Genomic DNA, 15,124 nt, shown 5'->3' on the forward strand with positions numbered 1-15,124 from the left:
TTACTCAGTGAACAGTTCCTTTTTTCCAATAACTGTTTTTCATTCTTCCTTTCTCATGTTTACGTGCTCCTATGTAAATGGAGGATATGTCAAGCCTCTCCCCTAACTGTGGAGACGGAGCAAGAGCGCAACGTATGCGTACGTATACCTCACTGTGTAACTCTGCAAAGGTGTAAAGAACATGTGAATCTATTGTTAGTATGTTAACATTTCGATAAGCACAGAACACACGTGTATATTCATTTTTTACATGTGTGCGTACGTATACTTGTACATAATCCCGCAAGGTATTCTCATAATACAATTATTTTAAAAATAATGGACATGAAAATTTTGAATTAAATTCATATTCTTTAACATTTGGAGGGGAAAAAAAAACTTTCAGAAAATAGGAAGGTTTTGATGTGCATATTGATATCACAAGTCATTCGTGCCCCTTCTAGTAGCCTATTTTTTTTTTTTTTTTTTTTTCTTGTTGCCCTGTAGAAGATACATATTTATTTTTTTTCCTTTGCCCTCTTGCATCTCTAGTACAATGCATATATATATGCATACCTCTGCACATAGGTGTGTACGTATGTATATGCATACATATATATGTACACATGAGTGCATATGCATATGTAGGGAGGTACGAACACGTTCGTGTACGAGTGTATAGAGGCACAATTGGCAAAGGCAGAATTGTACAAAGGTGCATCCGCATGGACGCATTGATGTGTGAAAGAACGATCGTACAAACGTTCGAAGTGCAAAAGGCAAACTCTCGAATGCAGCTCATCACTAAAAAGCAACCACGCAAAAACACGAATGCATATATGGATGCACATACAGCACCTGTACGTAAGTTATTCGTCAAATGCACCACCTGAAAAATAATGAACGAACTAAACTCCGCACACCTGTCAAGTATTACTTTCATTAATAGTAATGGGGTGATAATCACTACTGAAATTAAAGAGGCCAATAGAAGCATGCAAGGAAATCCCATAAATGACAATGAAGGTAACTATACTTTCTGTGATAAAGAATTAGATCATATTAAAAACCTTGTTCTTACCTTAAAACCATTTCACAAAGAATATGAAGATAACATTTTATTTCGCATAAAAAAAAAGGAAGATAAATATAGGTGTGAATGGGTTTTATTACTTAAAACGGTTAGGCAAGATTTAATAAAAGAAAAAAGTGATACCTCCATTGGCATAAATCTGAAAAATGATTTTGGACAGGTGCGTCAACAACCGGGTTATGTGACTGAACTGCCCGATAATGTGACTGAACAGCCTGGTCATGTGATTGAACAACCCAGTCATGTACGTGAACCCGAATGGGTTCATGGGAAGGAAGACGAAATAGAAGAAAAAACTTTCGTCTGTACTGATATAAAAGACATTATGCTGAAATACGTTTACCTCATCACCTACTTCGATAATTATATTATAAAATTAAGGAACGAAATTGGCATCATGTATAATTCGGATAATGATAATTTTTTAAGTCGTCTCATTAAAATAAATGACTTTACGAAAAGGAACAGGAAAAAATGTGATGCGTTTGTACTTACGAATGCTCATACCCAGGGAGATGTTAATTTTATTCATCATGGTAATGCAAACATAAGTGACGCGAAAGTAGGCTTCCTTAACGGTGACTTTGGCAGTACTGATAATGGCATCGGTGGTGGGAACATCCTTCCCGACGAAAACTTAAATGGCGACATTTGGAACAAGGGTGACAAGCTTGGAAGTTATGTTGACTTGGATGAAGTATCCAGCAGAAATGTGAGCCGAAGGAGCTGTCATAAGGCGGAGCTCCAAGTAAGGCAAAAAATATGTGGAAAAAAGAGTGCGTCGAAGTACAACTTGCGCAGAGTGGTAAGTAGTAGTTCCAAGGCGAACTCAAATGTCAGCACGTGCATAAGCGCACGCGCGAATGTGTTTTCCAGCGTGAATTCCAGCATAAGCTCCAGCGTAACTGCTAGCTTAAATGATGACAGGAAGGCGCACTGGATGGCCGATTCGAACGACCATTCGAGCACCGATTCGAGCGCCGATTCGAACATCTGCGGTAGTGCTCATGCCAGCGTTGCGGCAAACGTGGATGTAAATCCCAATTATAGTTACAACAAGGAGTACGCCTTGTGCGCATCGCCTAGAATGGAAAATACGTCCAAAGCACGGGACGATGAAATGACTAAAAAAAATTGTGATGAGGAAGGTGAGAAGAACTTGGGCATTATTAAGGAACTATTTCACAACCAATTCGGATTAGAAAAAAGTAGCAAATCGGAGGAAAAAAATAAAAATGCGAATTCACATAATTTGTCTGTGAATAAGGAAAATGATAATTATTCTTTGAAGAAAGTAACGGATGAAATTCGCGAGCTGGAGGAAACCAGCTCGGTTGTACATGGTGAGGAAAGTCGCCCGGCGGACATAATTCGCCTCGATAGGGGTGATAACCGCCAAGGGGATGATAACCGCCAAAGGGATGATAATCCCCCAGAAGAACAAATCGACAACAGTAAAAGTAGATTTAGCAATAGCAACGATTGCGACGGTGGCAAGGACGAAAGCAGTGCACCCGTTATGAGGCGGAAGGCAAACGGTGACATTGCCGCTACCAATGTACAGAGCGACGCAGAAGAAAATTCAAACATTTTAAAAAAAAACAACAGAGGAAGTAATATATCTGCGAACGTGGATGATTTCAGGAGAGAGTTAGTTAACTTTTTGAAGGAAAATGGAATGAACCAAAAAATGAATAGGGAGAAAACAGATAAAAATAGGAACTCAAAAGGAAGGTATCACCACATGCGATATAATAACAACAGTTCCGTTTTCCATGAAAATGTCCACATGTTAAATGAAATATCAACGAATGCACTGCTAAACATTTTTAACAAGCTGAATTGCAGTGCTATGAAGTACCATTCTCATCCCCAGGAGAATGAGCATCCAGGCATCCCATCATCGAGCAGTTTTCAGAGGTTCGTAGAGGACTCTGCCGAGATGCACAAAAAATGGGCACATAGTAGCGGCAATAGGAATGAGAACGGTATAAACGCAAAGAGCATCGGTAGTGACAGAGCCGCGCATCATGGGGAAAGCAGAACTCCGGACGGGGTGGAGGCAAATGCCGATTTGGAGGATGAAGCCAACATAGAATTAATCAAATTAATTCTGAAGGAATATATGAAAAATATCTGCAGTAGAGAAAGAGATGAAAACACCGTTGAACGGAACAAAAACATGTTAAGCAAACATTTGCCATTAAATGTACACAAAAAGGACAGTTTTGGCCAAAGATATAAGGAGAATGAATCAAGGGAATATTTGTATATGGGCGATAATTTTGGGAGTGATAGAACAAGGAGGGATAAACGCTTCCATTTTCACCATTATCATCATCACCGTGATAAATCGTTCGAACAGGGGGATGACAGATTACCGAACGTAGCAGTGAGCGAGGAGGACAGAATCCAGGAGAACTGTATGAATGCGAGCCATCATGTCAGTAACAGGATCAGTAGAAGAATCACTAACAATGTAACTAACGGTAAAGCTAGCAATAGTAGCAGTAGAAACGCTACCGTGAGCCTTAACGGAAACAGAGATATTAACTTATCGGAGTACAACTTCCGAAGTAGGACAAGGAGGCAGTATAATAATGACCGTGCTGATTGTGTCCATTACAATATGATGAAGGAAGTAAGGGACGCCGCACCTAATAAGGATGAAAACAGGTTAGCAGATAATTCCACATATGATAGCATCGCAAAGGATGTAATAAAATTTATGTTGCAGTTTAACAATAATTGTAGAACTGTGAAGAAAGGTATGAACGACAATTCGAATAGTACAACTAGGAGTAATGACAGTCATGATGGAAATTACGGCACTGATGCTTGCCGAACTAACGAATACAACGACATTTTAAGCAAAGCCATTTTAAACAACACCATAGCAGATTTTTTAAGAAATGTACCTAGCAGTGAAATGAGCCAATTAGCATCAAATAAGGGGGATATTTTGTCCAAAATTTCTAATGCACGCCAAAGTGGGAAAAATAATAGGGTACAGATAAAGAGTGGTAGTGAACCTACTTGTAGCAACATGGCACATCATATAAGCTTAAACAAATTATGTGAATTTGCCGGTGAGCAACATCTTCACAATTGCCCTGCAAGGAATGATACTGAACATAGGAACCCACATTGTAATAGCATCGATAATATAATAAATTTGATAAGGGGAGCAATGAAATGTAACTATGATGACCTTGGAAATGTCCACTGTGCCTTACCACACAGCGGAAACATCAATAGAAACAAAATAAAGGTAGAACAGGATATTACGAGGAGGGATATTTCACCCCCTTCCGCAGTTGCAATGGCTGGAGATACAAACCAAACGGATAATATTGATTACCATATTAAGAAAGAAACACTACCGAAGGATGAGTCAAAAAGTAGCTACGTGGAGGGCGATGAAGCGAAAAACGACCATCCAAGTTGGAGTGGAGATAATGAAAACAACACTATCGATGTCAGCGAAAATATTATCAACAATAGCGTGATGAATAACGCGAGCAGTATCCAGAGGAGCAGTAGCGATAGTAGTAAAAATAGTGTCCTGGATGGGGTTCACCCCGAAGAATGCGAAAAAATGAGCACAAAAAATTGCCCCGACGCATGTTATAGGAATAACGACACGAATGACAACAGTAGTAATAGTCATCCAGATAATTTTAATCATGCGAACAATTCTCATAGCAACATGAACCAAACCGCTAATCTGTCGAACGAAAATATGGACCTACTGTACGATTATTACCTGCAGTCTTGTAAGAACTGCATGGCACACACAAAGAAGGGATTACAAAATGAAAACAGTAATGCCACAGTGGAGATACCTGAGCTGGAAGGACAAGTAAACCTCGCAAACTGTTCCCATCATGCGGGACACGCGAAGTCGAGTAATAATGGCCTCGAGCACAATCAGAACAATAATCTGCTAAGCGGCCAGGACAGTATCAAGTGCGACAGTAGCATCCACAAGGTGGAGGAAGAGAAATGTGAGAAGGATGACCCGAAGGAAAATGCCAACAACAACAACGGCAACTACCACAACAAGAAGAAAAGCCCACTTAACAACGTTAGTCTGAATACTAGTGATAATTATAATAATGCAAAAAGTGTCATGGATCAAGTGAATAGCTTCTTTCATAATTGCCTTAGCACCCTTAAGAGAATGAATGATATGATCTTGTATGACAACCTGTCCAGTATCGAAAATGAGAACGATGGCCATAAGGCCAATAGCGGTGAGGACAATAGCGGGAGCTGCAATAATCGTAGTAGCGATCACGCCAACAATAGTAACCATGTCAGGAACAGTAGTGGCTATATCAACGACAGCAGCGGCTATATCAACGATAGTAGCAGCCATGTCAACGACAGTAGCAGTCATGTCAACGATAGTAGCAGTCATGTCAACGATAGTAGCAGTCATGTCAACGATAGTAGCAGCCATGTCAATGAAAGTGCGTATAACGAAATCTTATGTCACATAAAGAGCAACCTCACAATTAGAGGCGACGAGGAAAGCGTGGACGAACTATTAAACGAAAGCTTGAGACCAAATGAAGAGCAGCACCAACGGTATCACGAAGGGAGCGGCCTAATTAATCCTAGCGCACAGCAGGATGTCCAGTCCAGCAATTTGTTAAAGGCAATAAGGGGGGAAGATGTGTTTGACAGAAAGAGAGACGAGGCAACTTCTGGATCAGGTGAGGGGAAGGATCTGAACAGTGTGAGCTGTACGGAAGACACCGACAAAATGGAAAACTTCCAAAATTTCGACAGTGACTTTAGTGCACTGATGAAAAAGTATGAAAATAACGAAATACCCAACAATTGTCAGCAGAGAATTATGAAAATTATAGACGATTTTAGCAACAGGAAGAACTCAAATTTTCATTCCTTTCAAGAGGGAGGTAATGGGGATAATTTCAGAGGGGAATGTACGGATGAGCATATTTTGAGGGCCATTTTGATTAACATGATAAAGGAGTTGTCCAATGCGAAAGGTGACAACTCCTTGGCTCGGGGGATATCTATGCCAAAGGGTACCAGAGGGCGAAGCGGCTGCAGGGGCAACGGGTACAGTAGACACCCTCTGGATAATAGGGGCCACGTCAGACATAGGAATCATGGGAGTTACGGAGAGCGCCACCGGGGAAGTAGCCACGGTAGTTGCGAAGAACACAACCGCAACAGTGATCATAACCGACACAATCGCCATAACAGATATAACAGACGCAGCACTCATAGGAGCTGTAGCAGCCAGGCTAGCAATGATAGCAATGGAAGCAATAACGAGTGCAGCAGTATCTTTTCCTCCAGTTGTGACGGAAGGAGGAAAAATATATCGAGCTCTCCCAAAAGAAGAAACACAACTAAAAACAATACAACTCCTAACGCAACATATAGTAATTTCCAGAACAGCATGAACAGCAATATCAACTTCCAAACCAAAGCAGACACCTTCAACAATATATACAATAATCTAGTTATAAAAAATAACATAAGTAACTCCAATAATTATTACAGTAACTATTGCCAGAATAATATTATCAATATTAATAATTGTGGAGGGAGCAATTATTTTTATAATAACAGGAAGGCTAGCAAAAGCGAGAGCAGCCTTTTGAAGGATGGACGCGTAATGACAGACGCGATAAACATACAGGGTAATGTGAAGTGTATGCCAAATAACAATATTGACTTTAACGCCCCCGGCAATTTAATTAGGAAACTACAGAGGAAGAATATTAGTGCGTACCACATGTCTCAGTTTAAGAGCTCCCACAGAGACTTGCTTTCCTTGTACGAACATAACAGTTGTGATGATAATCATCTTCATGGCGAGTGCGCAATTGGTCGCAGAGCAAGCGACGCGAGTGCAAACGACGACAGCTTCAGCCGGGTCAGTGACAATGATGTAAATACAGATCGACGTGTAAGCGATTCGTTCATTGGCGACATGCCGCATGAGGACGAGCTGAGCATGAATCAGGGCAACGCGGATGATACTAACATGGACGAAACGAATATTGACAACCCAAACCTGTCAGATGCAAACGTCTACGGGGAAAATATCTTCGATGAAAATATTGGATCCACGAACATCGGTGACGTCAACCATGATATGGACAATATGTACAGTGGGAACTTGTGCGAAGGCGACCTTTACCCTGGCGAACTGTACGGCGATAACCTTTCCAATGCAGAAATTTACAGTGGTAACATGTGCACTGATAATCTCTGCAGTCACAACATATACAGGAATAACAACTTGAATCACAGCGATAATTGTGATGACAGCAACAACGATGACTCCAACTACGACGACAATAATAACAATACGACAAATGACGTGCAGGAGGAGGAAACGGTGCTCGTACAAGGGGATAATATCTTGATAAAGAAGGAGAGAGAAGAGGAACAGGAGGAGGCTCAGAAAAGCAAACTTCTGTCCAATCTTAACGGAGAGCATGCAAGATTTAATCAATTAAGAATGGTAGAAATGTACAACTGGAGAAGTAATTTGAATGAAAGAAATATATATGACGATGATGATTTTTCCCACGTGGAAGAAATAGACATTTGCAAAAATGAAAGCGTCAAGGATGGACAGTACAACGAGGTTACGGATATGATACATCCAAGTTTTGATTACAGCATTGGCAATGTTGATTATTCTGGTGGTAGTAGTAGCGGGGGAAATAATAAATTGGATGAGTGTGGCACCGAATTTGAGTACCAACTTGACGACAATTTCCACGCGCCAAGGTTGGGAGAGGACGAGGCATGCCCCAGTAATAGCCTACCAAGGATGATGAAAAAAATGGAATGTTTCGACCAATTTCAAATAATGAATAAAGAAAAATATGCCTTCATTTTTAACTCAAATGATGAAGATTATTATGACACCGTTTTGAATGTACCAAATTATGCACAAAGTCTTAGCGTTCTGAATGATGGTACTTATGAGAATCTTAACGTGCCAAATGAATTAAACGGAGAACTGAACGAGGAATATTATATCGATTTAAGGGACACACTCTGGGAAAAGGAAGGAAGTCATATTTTTAACGGTACAGTTGGAAAGGATATTAAGCAGGCGGAAGAGACGAATGGCTCACTGTCGATAGATATAGAAAATTTAACGCAGGGTGATCTTAAAGAATTGCTGTTCCAGAAGATGTTGTACAGGAGGTGCATGGAGGGGGAGGACGGAACCGATGAGGAAGAGGAGAATGATGATGATAATGATGAATCGAATGGCGGGACGGACGAAATCGACGATGGCGACGATCAAGCGGATGAGGATGACGAAGGAGAAGAGAACCCCTCGCAACATGAACGGATGCAGGAGGAAGAGGGCAGATCGAAGAGTAACAACATCGACGCAACGGAGGAAAAGGATAAAAATTCCATGGATCAAAATTTTTACTACGATGATATGAATACAAATACAAATACAAACTTAAATACAAGTGCAAGTGGAAATACAAATCCAGAAGTGAGCGCAAGAAGCAACGTATACAATTGTTCGTCATCGTACATTTCCCTGAATATAAATTTTTTCTGCCTCTTTGACGACATGTACGATAATTTTTTTAAAGAGGATTTTAAAGATCGAGAAAAAATGCTGAAAATACTCAATCTGAATGAGAACCTCTGCTACAACCAATTGCTCATGTTTTATAAAAAGAAAATATTCTTCGAGTGCAAAAATGAGAACGGTTCTACTCTCTCCTTGGATTGTATACCTAGGTATAACGATTCCATCCGTAACGTAGAACAGTCCAAAGGAAGCATCAGTAGTTGTTGCAGCAACAGCGAAAATAATCTCCTATCTGGAAGAAGGAGCCCAGTGGTACTCTGCTCAAATGATCAGAAGAATAATACCATAATATTGGACGAGAGGAGTTCTTTTGATGCCTCCCACAGTGAGGATAGCCTTGTCCCATCCGTGCCATATATTGGGATCACCCATAAGGGGGATGTAGGTACCCACATTAAGAATGGCGCGGAGAACAGAGAAGTGATTCAGAACATTGCTGATCCTTATGATCTGAGCAAAGAAGAAGATGCAGACTATCCCTCCCTTCGAATTAAAGAGGAAATGTTCTGCTTCAAAAAGGTAATAAAGCAGTTGAGAGATTTACAGAACATCATTAATAGCAAGTTTCATCATAAGGGTAATAGTTACATGGGTGAAGTAAAGGTTGAGGATGATAGCCTCGGTTTAGGCACAACAACTCCTTTTAGAGAAAAGGAAGAATTAGACAATGATGAGAAAAAGCGAACAAGGGGGAGCGTCCCCTTTGACGCTACCACCACAAACGAAAGTGATTACAATTGTGTGGTCAAAAACGAGATGAAATTTGCACATGGAGTTGTGGAGAAAAGTGAAAGGGGGAAAGAATACTACACCACAGCAGGTATTCCGAGTGAGAAGAATTTGTTTCCGAAAAAAATAAACGATCCAAGGGATGAACGGAACATCAAAAATGATATAACCTTTAAGGATGACGGGGAATGTAAGGGCACTTTGAAAAATAAAATAATCAAACCGAAAGAGGAGCAGGTGAAGAATGATACCAAGGATGAATTTAAGGAAAGCAGAAGAAATGTTGACACGTATGATGGATATGTTAGTGAGAATTCTCTTGACAGCGACAACGCGCATGAGCTGATAAAGTGTGTACTAGAGTCTGAAGTGGAGAACAGCAGCAGTGGTGACATAAGTAGTGACCATCACTGCAGTGACGATTACGCTGATGGTAGCTTCCAAATGAACACCCAAACACTTGGGAGCAGCGCACCGATCGAGTTTGAAATAAATGTTGACTCATCCATGGAGGAAAATGACATCATGTTTAAATATATATATCACAAGATTAACTGCATACGGAACAATATGTGGTCGCAGAGTATTGATGAGTTGCAAAATAAAGAAATACAAGAAACAGTCCGAAAATGTCGCAAGAGAAGGGGAAAAATATACGGCTCCGACGACACGTACAATGTTTACAAAATGATGAAGAACGAGAAGGAGCACTGCGGAGGGAAGATGATTCAATCGATTCCCTTACAATCCCAAATGCAGCAGGCAGAAATGAACAGCAGCAGTGCCAATGATATATACTACTTCAACATTTACACAAATCTATGGGAAAACGTAGACCTGAATGTGAGTAACAAGTTGTTGGAATCGCTGCAAATGAAGAAGAAAAGAATTAATAAATATTATAAAAATAATTCCTACGAAAACACCAAATTTATAACCTTCACAGAATGGAACCTATACAATTTAATCATTTCGAAAATATACAGAAGCTTCGATGTGAAGAAATTCGAACAGTATCAACTGAAGGTTTATAATATGGGAAAATTCCAGTATGAGCTTAAAAAAAGAAGTACCTACAATTTTGGTATAAAAATAATTGGAGATTCTAATGGCAAATGTGATGATGTAGGTGACGTCTGTACAGGTAAAGGTGCCAAAGGCAAAAGGCACAAGATCTATGAAGAACATAACAATAACAGTAGCCGAACTTCGAGATTTTCTGATGATTACTCAGACCTCAATGATGATGATGATGATTATTACATGGAAGAAGAAAGCGATGATGATGTCGAAGAAGAGGAAGAAGACGATACTGATGAGGATGATAACGAGGAGGGGCAAAAGATGCAAGACTACCAAGATGTGGAGACGGAAAACCACAACTCGAATGACTTTGTATTTATCAATGGGGGAGCAGGAAGCTCCAGAAACGGGAAGGATGCCAAATCTGGTGGTAATTTAACCCAACAGGACGGCGAAAAAAACATCCCAATGGTAGCCAGAAATTTACGAAGTAATAATGGAAACAATCACAACAGCGGGAGTAGAACCTTCTGCAAAAACAAGAGCAAGGGTGGAAATAGATTATGCACTAACAAAAAGGATTATCAAATGTATAATAATAGTGCCGATCGCAGAAGTGCAAAAGATTTGAGGGAAGACAAAATTACCAAAGTTAACAAAGAAGGTGTGGTGTGGAATAAGAAAATGAAAAATACCTTCTCCACTAATGAAGAAAAACAACCCCTGGAGGAAGGAGAACATGGTAACAGGACAAACACAGGCATGTCTTTGAGAAGGAAAAAGAGAAACAGCGTGTTAAGCGGCAACTCAACAGACAACAGTTTGATTAAGGGCAATAAGAGGAAAAACAAAAAGTCGAAAGTTAGTGCAAAGGTGGATAAGTACGCTGGAAAGAACACCGACCCGAGAGCAACTCATGTTAGAGGTGGTCGAGTCAGTAATGGCACTGCCAGTAAAGGAAGTAACAATGGACACACCAAAAACAGGAAAGTACAGGTATTCAAAAAGAGAGTAAGTCGCAGAAGGAACTTCAACCCCCTGGTGGATAAGAAACCCAATGTATACTACCTGATACAGCTCCCAGATTATGCAAGCCACAAGGAATTGATAAAATGCAAGAACGACTGCCTACCCACATATATACTCCAGTATGAACAATTAAAGAAAAATGAATGCATCTTCTTTAACATACAAAACCATTACAACAGTTTTATTAACAACGTGTACCATTTTGCTATTAGCTATGAGCAATCTTTGAAGCACAACGAGTACTTGAATAATACACTGAATAATGTGAAGTCCAGATTACACATTAAGAGGTTGTGCCTTAAGAAGAACGTTACCCTCAAAGATAATTTATTCGATGTGTGCAACACCTATTTTAACGACATGTACATGTACGACTCGGTGAATAACACGTATGTTCTCTGTAAGACCAAAAATCTGAGAATGAAGAAAGTAGAGAAGACAATAAACAATCAAGACTACTACAGCATGTATGTCAACGACTACATTGAGAATGAGTTGCTGAACAAGCGCAAGAGGAGCAAAAAGAAGTATGCGGAAAATGTACTGTGCGATGAGGATACCGTGGCGGTGGAGAAGTTACCCCTTTTGTGTCAGCAAGAAGGCTACACAGGGGAAGGTGGTTACGAAGCGGGGAACGCGTATGTTAGGAAAAACAACAATACACAGAGGGATGATTCCGAAGAGGAGAGCGCGTACGAAGAGGTCATTCCATATGTCATGGCCAACCAGTACGAGTTGGTTAACCCATATGGAAGTTCATTCCATAACCGGAATGAAATGGACAATCAAAGGGAAATCGCGCTAAGTGACCACATGAAGGAAGGAAGAACTGGCCACGAGGACAACGTGTACATGGCGCGCAGTACATACCATATGCAGAATGTGCTGATGAATGATGAGAAGAACAGTGGCAATGGAAAAAACGGCAATGAAGGGAATGTGAATTGCATGGGTGGAGACCATATTAGCAGGGGAAACTTCATAAACTGCATAAATCGCGTTCCACAGATGGATGGTGGGTGTACTAACCATATGCAGGGAGCGGCAGAAGTGGCCCGGAGCGAGCTCGAACTGTGCAACCAGCTGAAGTACCTGAACTACTTTGTTGACAGGATGGAAGACGATGATGAGTGCAACAGTGGCACTTGCAAAAATATCATGTCATTCAGCGAAAGAGCAGTAGAAGATAAGTTAGGGGACGTGGACCACGAGCCGGAGCAGGGGAACCTGCACAAGCAGGACGTGCACTTAGGAGGAATAAACAACTTTAAGTCAAAAAGAAACAGGGCTTTTGCACCCGAAGAATTAAGCATATATAGCAATCATTTTGACGGAGAAAATGATAAAACACATTTTAATAAAACGAACGGACATTTCTTTAAATATTGCGAGCAGAATGATCATAGCAATAGTAACAACAGGAATAGTAGCAATAATAGTGGCAACAATAATGGCAACAATAATGGCAACAATAATGGCAACAATAATGGCAACAATAATGACAGTGATAGTGACGGTGGGGAGATTTTTTTCCAGGAACAGGAAAATGGAAAAAATAAAAATTACTGCGAGAATAACAGGGAGTTATATATTAATAGCAGCGTAAACCACGATGACATAATTCAGTATATTGATATACAGTAGATAGGCCCATCTGTGGTTTTGGGAAGTACATTTAGACACATGCATATTAGCTTTGTAAGTATCATGTGATGATATGCATATACGTATCATAATATTATGTGTGTGTTGTCCATATGTAATGTATGTATTTGTGTAAATTAACTTTTTTTTTACGTCATTTTTTAATATCCTTCTTCTTAATCATCCATTACCATTTTTTTTTTTTATCTATCGTTCGTTTCTTTTGATTAATCCCCAAGACATAGTGGCCTATGCCTTTCTCCCTTTTTTTTTTTTTTTTCGCTCATTTTTTTTATGTGTGATTTTATTAGTATAACATACTTGGACAAGTATGTTTTACCACATGAGTTAAATATCTCATATCCAGAGATAGATATATTTGTTTGATATACATTTAATTATTAATAATAGAAAAAGTTGTGCTGCATTTTTACGCGTACGTGTGTGTGTATTCGCAACCTATATAGGTGCAGGCTTGTTTTTAGTAGCATCAATTTTTTCTTGTTCAGTATGTATTTTTTTAAAGCTATTACAACTTTTTAAAGAAAAATCCCATTTATATATTAAAAATGAATTATATTATCTGTTTTTATTTCTTTGTAACAATTGTAAAGCAACAACACCTTTTATGATTTTTTTATTAATTTAAAATATTAATACATTAATAATTATTTAAAGAGGCATTATACACTGTTTTATACGGAAAGCCCCTTTTTATTTAGGTACCCCTTATTGAAAAAAAATAAAATAAAATAAAAAATAATAAAGCGTTTATGAGTTTTTATAAAACATATCAAATTCATACGTGAGATTAAGAAATATACTGAATGATGCTGCAATTGAATATTTATGAGGAGTGGTACATTCTTAAACTTTTTTTCATTTTTTTTCTGTAATTTTACTTGTCCTACTATTATCGCATATAGCAGCAGAAGAATTATATTATTTGCATTAATTAAACAATTTCTGCCTATAGGGAGCTAGTTTCTTTTTTTTTTTTTTTTTTGTGCCTCAAATGGAGCTTTTATTTTCGCCTATCAATCAGTAAAAAAGGGGGGGTGAACATATATTTTAAATCAGCTCATATTTATTTGGACCACTTTGGAAGCATCCCCATTTGTATACCTTTGCATATCTTCATGAATATGTATATGCGTGTATATAGCTGTGTTTGTATCATTCCCCCCTTAAACATATTATATTTTTTTTGAACTATCTTAATTTTTTTAAGCCCAATTTAAATTTTCACATAATTGTGAGTACATTTTTTCGGGGAAAATAAATTCTTCACATTTTGTCCTGTCCTTGGCGATAGTCCACAAGGGAACTCAACCATAGCTTACTTCATTAACAGTTTGATGTTCTGCTCTAACGCTTTATCAGCCTATGGAAGTGAAGCGCATCCAGGAAAAAATGTCAATGAGCCTAAGTATTATACGTCATTTTTTTTTGTGTGTGTGTAAAATGTGCCCCTTAATGGGGGTCGCCTCAAGTGTGTATTTTTAGAGTCTCCATATGAAGTATTATGAATGGGGAGCATCCACAGTACATTAATTTGTGAAAATTCGAGGGTAACCCCGAGATTACGGAGAAACTCTTAAATGTATTTTTTGGGGAATGCCTACTAGATCATCGGAAAATTTTATTTCCCTTGCGGACATGATACGTACTTCATGAATATCTACCCTTTTACACATCCCATGGGAGAAAAAGGGATTTTCATTCCAACAATTCATTTGCTTCCAAATTATTACGTTCCCATTCATTGATATCGATAGAAGGGCACCTCTCCCTTGCTATTTCCTTCACATTCTTTTCGTTCCAGGTGAACGCTATTAAAAGGAGGGTGAGAAATATATTTTATGGATGTATTCTGTGAAGGAGGACAAAAGAATAAATTGAACAGAAAAAAAATGAACCTAACCGATCTTTTAACTGTTAACCTCTCCAGTGCTCGTTTAGGTTTTATCCCCATAGGTCTTGAGGGGCCAAAATTGGCGTAC

The 15,124-nt window shown here is 39.1% G+C and overlaps 1 protein-coding gene across 1 annotated transcript; it reads left to right on the forward strand.

Moving 5' to 3' along the window:
- Positions 1-878: 878 nt before the first annotated feature.
- PKNH_1219100 (conserved Plasmodium protein, unknown function) lies at positions 879-13,121 on the forward strand (the record flags this gene model as incomplete). The annotated part of the gene is made up of 1 exon (XM_002260207.1): positions 879-13,121. One exon carries the CDS (start codon positions 879-881, stop codon positions 13,119-13,121), a length of 12,243 nt encoding a protein of 4,080 aa, XP_002260243.1.
- Positions 13,122-15,124: the final 2,003 nt, after the last annotated feature.

Source organism: Plasmodium knowlesi, assembly GCF_000006355.2.
Source record: "Plasmodium knowlesi strain H genome assembly, chromosome: 12".
NCBI classification, from domain to species: domain Eukaryota; phylum Apicomplexa; class Aconoidasida; order Haemosporida; family Plasmodiidae; genus Plasmodium; species Plasmodium knowlesi.